The sequence below is a fragment of the Sorex fumeus genome, unplaced genomic scaffold (assembly GCF_029834395.1).
Source record: "Sorex fumeus unplaced genomic scaffold, SorFum_2.1 ptg000014l, whole genome shotgun sequence".
In the NCBI taxonomy this organism is placed as follows: domain Eukaryota; kingdom Metazoa; phylum Chordata; class Mammalia; order Eulipotyphla; family Soricidae; genus Sorex; species Sorex fumeus.
The window spans coordinates 7,212,414-7,218,413 of record NW_026606071.1 but is presented as its reverse complement, the minus strand read 5'-3'; the positions used below and the strand labels follow the sequence as shown (position 1 = coordinate 7,218,413).

The window sequence follows — 6,000 nt, the reverse complement described above, 5'->3', positions numbered from 1 at the left end:
CTCAGGGGTGCTCCTTTGTAGTGATTTCCTTTTTTGCCCTTGCTGCTTGCAGTATTGTGTCTCTATCGGCAGCATTGATCATTCTAACTATAATATATCTTGGAGTGTTTCTGTTAGGGTCTCTTTTAGCTGGCACCCTTCGGGCTTCTTGAATCTGAATGACTATTGTGGAGTTCTGGGACTTTCTTGGCGATGATTTGTTTAAACATGGTTTTTTCATTGGGATTGTTTCCATGAGCTTCTGGTAGTCCAATGATTCTAATGTTCTTTCTTTTGGAATCAACTCCTAGGACTCTGATTCTCTGTAGAGCTATTTTGAGGTTCTTTGCCATTGTTTGTTGTTGCATGTTGGCTTGGTGAGCTGATCTTCCAGATCATTAATTCTTTCCTCAGCTGTGGTTATTCTATTTTTGAGGGCACAGACTGAGTTTTTTATTTCATCTATGGAATCTCTGATCGGTGCCATTTCTGTGTGAAGCTTTCCAATTTCTGCTCTCATTTCTTGCTGTATTTTGTCGATTGTGCAATCAATTGTTTCTTTCATGTCCTCTTTCAATTTAGCGGATATCTGTCTGACTGTTTCATTGAGTTGGTTGAACATCTTAATGACTTCATATCTGAATTACTTGTCAGAGAGGTCCCTAAGGTGGCTAGCACCTACTGAGGCTTCTGGACTTGTTTCCTCGTCGTCTCCCTGTGGCGGGATTTGCGTTGTTTCTTCATGTTGTTGTGCAGGTGTAGGGGTCAGATTTCTTGATTTGAGTAAACTACCTGCGGCTGCGTAAGCCCTGGCCCGCTGAAAACCAGGACACGCCCACTTTTTAAAAAGCCACGCCCACTTCTAAAGTGGCCACACCCCCACGGATACCTGGTGTGTGTCCGGGGAGTAAAGACTGGGTGGGAAGAAGAGACCAGCTCGGCTTGGGCGGCGGAAAGGGAGAGGCAGAGGGGCTCAGATCTGCTTTGTCTCCCGGTGTCCGGGGGATGCCTCGGGGCTTGCGCGGTGAAATCCAAGTCCCGGGTTTGAGAGACGGCGAGAAAACTGACCTGGGGGAGTGGGGAGAAGAGACCAGCTCATTTTGGGCAGCAGAAAGGGAGCCCTGAGATTTTAGCATCATAAACTTTATGCCCTTTCTCTGCGGATGCGGCACACCAGCTGGATGTCCTTGGGCATAATGGTGACATGCTTGGCATGGATGGCACAGAGGTTGGTGTCTTTGAAAAGCACCACCAGGTAGGTCTACCACACCTCCTGCAGCACCATGCCAGTCGAGCTCTGGGAGCACAGGTTGGTCTTGAAGTCCTGCGGGATATTGTGCACCAGCTGCTGGAACGGCAGCTTGTAGATGAGCAGCTTAGTGGACTTCTGGTAGAGACGGATCTTGTGCAGCGCCACATTGTTGGCCACGCCGCCCATGGCTGGTGCGCTCTTGCGGGCCGCCTTGGTGGCCACCAGTTGCTTGTGGGGCGCCTTCCTGCCCATTTACTTGCACACCGTCTGCTTAGTACAAGCCCTCTAATTCTTCCCAACTCAGCTGGAGACTCCATTTTTGCTACCGTTGTTGGCATATTTAGTACATCACAGGTAGCTTGCCAGGCTCTACTATGTGGGTGGGATTCCCTCAGTAGCTTGCTGGGCTCTCTCAGAGTGGGAGTGGAGGTTTTGGGTGATCTCTAACCATCCCTGCAGGTGTTCCCAGTCTACTGAATGTAAGCTCTTGGTGACTGGCCTGCTGTAACAATTTGCATGCTGACAACACACACCTGCCTGCATCTCCGAGCAGTGCCTGGGGCATCTGCAGCCTCAGGTTGATCTCCTTGAGGTGGCTGGAGTGCACCCAGATGTCGTTGTATAGAGTCTATGCCAAGTGGAACACCTATGCTGAGTCCCAAGTCAGTCAATGGTTGGTGGACTGCGTCCTGCAGTGGATAAGCCATTGCGTGCACTACTGTCACTGTTCCACACTCAATGGTGTTGTAATTCAGCCCAGTGGGGGGAGGTGGTGATGCTGCAGCCCCGGCTGCGGTTTTTCCACGCCCTGTTGATGCCATTCTGTCTTTAATCCCACAAATCAGCCGGTGATGTCCAGTGGGAATCACACACAGAGTTCCAGCAGGGATCACACGGGCAATTCCATGCCTGGTGTGCTGAGTCGCGCATCATCCAGAGTGAGATGGTGAGCCGGATTCGGGAGAGCAAGAGGGGTTTGACCAGCGTCAGCGCCATCTTGCCTCCAACATATATATATACATATATAGCTTCTATAATTTGGAGACAAGTGCCTTCGACCCTCATTTTGCTAAGGATATTTTTAGCATAAACAAGATTTGGGTATTGTCAATGCTTTCTCTGCATCTATGAAGACCATCTTACCCAAAGTAATTTTACAGATGCAATGCAATTCCCATCAAAATCCCCATGGCAATTTTCAGTGACATAGAACAAATACTTATAAAATATGCATGGAACCATAAAACTACTGAACAGTCAAAACAGTTCTAAGAAAAAAGAAGATGGGAGGCATTGCATTCCAGACTTAATCATGACTACAAAACTATAGTAATTATAGTGCATGCTTCTGGTACAAACACACACTTTAAGATCAATGGAATAGAAATAAGAGCCCAGAGATAAATCTTATATTAGTTAATTTATGACAAAAGAGCTAAGTGCCTGAGTTTCTGGTGAAGGAGAACCACTTCAATAACTGGTGTTGGTAAAACTGAATAACCACATGCAAAAAGAAAAATTAGATCCCAGTTCACCTTTTCACAAAGATCCATTCAAAATGTAATAAAGACCTTGAAATTGAAAATACTTTCATAAAATACATTGAGAAAAACACAGGCACATTCTCTAAGACCTTGACCTCAGAAGAGTCTTCAATGACACAATCTCATAGACCAAAAAAAAAAAAAACCTAAAGGACTATATCAAGCTAAAAAGTTTTAGTACTATAAGATAAATAAGGCCTAAAATATTCCCCACTGAGAAAAATATTTGAATACCACACATCAGAGGGTCAGTATCCAAGATATAAAAATAACACTCAAAGTTCCACAACAACAACAAACAACCTCATCAAAAAAAGGGGGAGAGGAGGGTCGGAGTGATCCAGTGGGTAAGACATTTGCCTTGCACATGGCCAAGCCAGGTTCAATCCCCAGCCTCCCATATGCTCCCCTGAGCATCTCCAGGAATAATACCTGAGTGCAGAGCCAGGAGTAAGCCCTGAGCATTGCCAGGTAAGACACAAAAATGATTTAAAAAAAAATGGAGATGAACAGAAAATTCCTCAAACATGACTTAAAGATGGCCAATAGGCATATGAAAAATTGTTCCCTACCACTGACTATCAAGGAAATGAAAATCAAAATTACAATAAGGTATTACTTCCAACTGTCACTGTCACTGTCCTCCCATTGTTCATTGATTTCTCGAGCAGGCCTAGTAACGTTTTTGCACCGTGGGATATATTCCCACAACTGATATTGCTGGGTCATATGGAATCTCAATTTCTAGTTTTTGAAGGAATGCCCATTTGTTTTCCAAAAAGGCTGAACCAGTCAGCATTCCCACCAACAAGTCCCTTTCTCCCCACATCTGCACCAGCATTGGTTGTTCTTTTCCTTGATGTGTGCCAGTCTCTGTGGTGTGAGATATCTCATTGTTGTTTTGATTTGCATCTTACCTGGGTAAATTTCAAGGTGGTGCTATGCAATTAAAAAATAATGTGTTGATCTGGGGAACATAAAGTAACAAAATAGGAGACTAACATCCAAGAATGGCCAAGATTAGTACCAGGAATCTTACTCCATGGCTTGGAGGCCAGCCACACATGCTAGGGGAAAAGGCAGCTCAGATAGAGAAGGGAGCACCAAATTAAGGGTGTTGGGAGGATCCTCCCAGGATGGGAGAAGCATGCTGAAAGTAGACTATAGACCAAACATGATCAACACTCAATGCCTCTTTTTGCAAACCACAACACCCAAAAGGAGAGAGAGAACAAAAGGGAATGCCCTGTCACAGAGGTAGAGTGGGATAGGGGGTAGGGGCTGGGAGGGATACTGGGATCCATGGTGGTGGGAAATGGTCACTGGTGGAGGGATGGGTATTTGGTCATTGTATAATTGAAACCCAAGCACAAAATTTGTAAATCTACAACTGTACCTCATGGTGTCTCACTAATAATATAAAAAATACTAAAAAAAATAATGTGTTGAACTGGAGAGTTAGCATAGGTGGTAGGGAAAGTGTCCTGCATGTGGTCAACCTGGGTCTCACCCCCAGCACTGCATCTGGTCCCTCAAACTGTCAGGAGTGACCTCTATGCAGAGAGTCAGAAAGAAGCTCAGAGCACCACTGAGAGAGATGATGCAGAGATCAAAGCACTTGCCTGACACTGGGATGACCCTGAATTGATCCCAGCATTGCTAGGAGTGATCCCTGAGTACAGAATCAGGGGTGATTCTTGCCTCCCAGAGTGGCCCATATCCCATCCCAGGAGATTGAATAGAGTGAAAGGGATCCCGAGAGGAGGCAGCATATCAAGTCCAGGGAACAGCACCTGCCTGAGTGCATTTGGGAAAACTATAAAAGTAGTGCTGCTTTCATAAACACAGAATGATCTCACTTATCTGTGGCATACAGAATAACTGGATGTGGAAATATAATGTAGTAAGGGGTGGGGGATTCCTAGATCACCCTTGACCCCAGGACTTAGAGAGGAGGAGGACAGAGAAGGAATGAAACCAAGAGGAAAAGGAAGATGATGAGAAAGGGAAGTAATGTGGGAAGAGGAGTCGGAGCTTTGGTTATACAGGTGGTGTGGGAGAATAGTATAGCCATATATCCAAAGCACAGACTCAACACACTAAAAACTTGAGATCTAAGATGCAACCATGGAGCTTTGTAATGTGCCTGTCAGGGTGGTAGGTGGGGAGGCGGGGACAAAGTATGAGAGTACTGGAGGAGGGAAGTTGACTGGTGGTGGGATTGGTGTTGAAATATTGTATGTCTAAAATACAACTATCAATGACTGTAAATCATGGTTTTTAAAAAAAAATTATTCTACAAAACATTAGTTCTGCTTTCTTATTCTTACAAGACACACTTGAAGTTCCTTAGCCTTAGAACAACCTTTCCCACCCTAGCTTGTCCATTAGTTCTCATTTTCATGTCCCTGGAGGCCCAACTATAATACAGGGTTGACAGGAACTAGAATAGAGATTGTGGAGAGAGTATTTGAGGAGAAAGAAGACTTCAAGTAGAGTTGACCCTGGTTTGGAGGCTATCCAGCATGCTACCAAGGTATTGGATGTCATGAGTTCTGGTCTGAGTGTTGGGGATGAGTGAATCAATGGGAGCTGACGATCATTTGAGGGAGAAAGGAAATCTATGAGTCAGTTGCATGATATCCACTGAGCACTGGAGAGTGAGATGTCAATGTATGTATATGCCATGTGTCAAGAAATCATCGACTTTAAACCCTATTCTCAGAGAGATTTGTTGCAAGGTTCTCTCAAGCAGTGCTCATTTCCCCTCCCTGGCCAAGACACTTTGACCTACCAGGTGTCACATTTGAAAGCTTGGCCTGCTGGTGCTGGGGGCGTTATGAGGCCAATCCAGGCTGAGAAGCCCCCAAGAACATCCCTAGCAATGAGGGTGGGTCCCCTGAGCATCTCTGACTGGACTACCTACCCTATCCCCCAAAGAGGTTTTTTAAAAGCACAAATCATGTTGCTTCAAATCACTGCTTCCCATTGTTTGAAAAACGAAATTAAAATCTCATGGCCCTTCATTCTTACTTCCCACACTCTGTCCCCAACTGCCCTCTCTAACTACTCTCCCTGTTACTTCGACCTTTTTTTTTTATGATTTTTTTTTTTTTTGGCTTTTGGGTCACACCCGGCAATGCTCAGGGATTACTCCTGGCTCTCCACTCAGGAATGAATCCTGACTCTCCATTCAGGAATGACTCCTGGCGGTGCTCAGGGGAC

At 45.2% G+C, this 6,000-nt stretch overlaps 1 protein-coding gene across 1 annotated transcript; it reads right to left on the bottom strand.

Moving 5' to 3' along the window:
* Positions 1-1,240: 1,240 nt before the first annotated feature.
* LOC130021049 (histone H3.3C-like) lies at positions 1,241-1,483 on the bottom strand. Its single transcript, XM_056111804.1, has one exon. The coding sequence runs from the start codon at positions 1,481-1,483 to the stop codon at positions 1,241-1,243; it is 243 nt and encodes an 80-aa protein (XP_055967779.1).
* Between the last annotated feature and the right edge of the window lie 4,517 nt (positions 1,484-6,000).

Coding starts and splice junctions, on each gene's coding strand:
- LOC130021049 (XM_056111804.1), bottom strand. CDS start 1,483: ATGGGCAGGAAGGCGCCCCACAAGCAACTGGTGGCCACCAAGGCGGCC.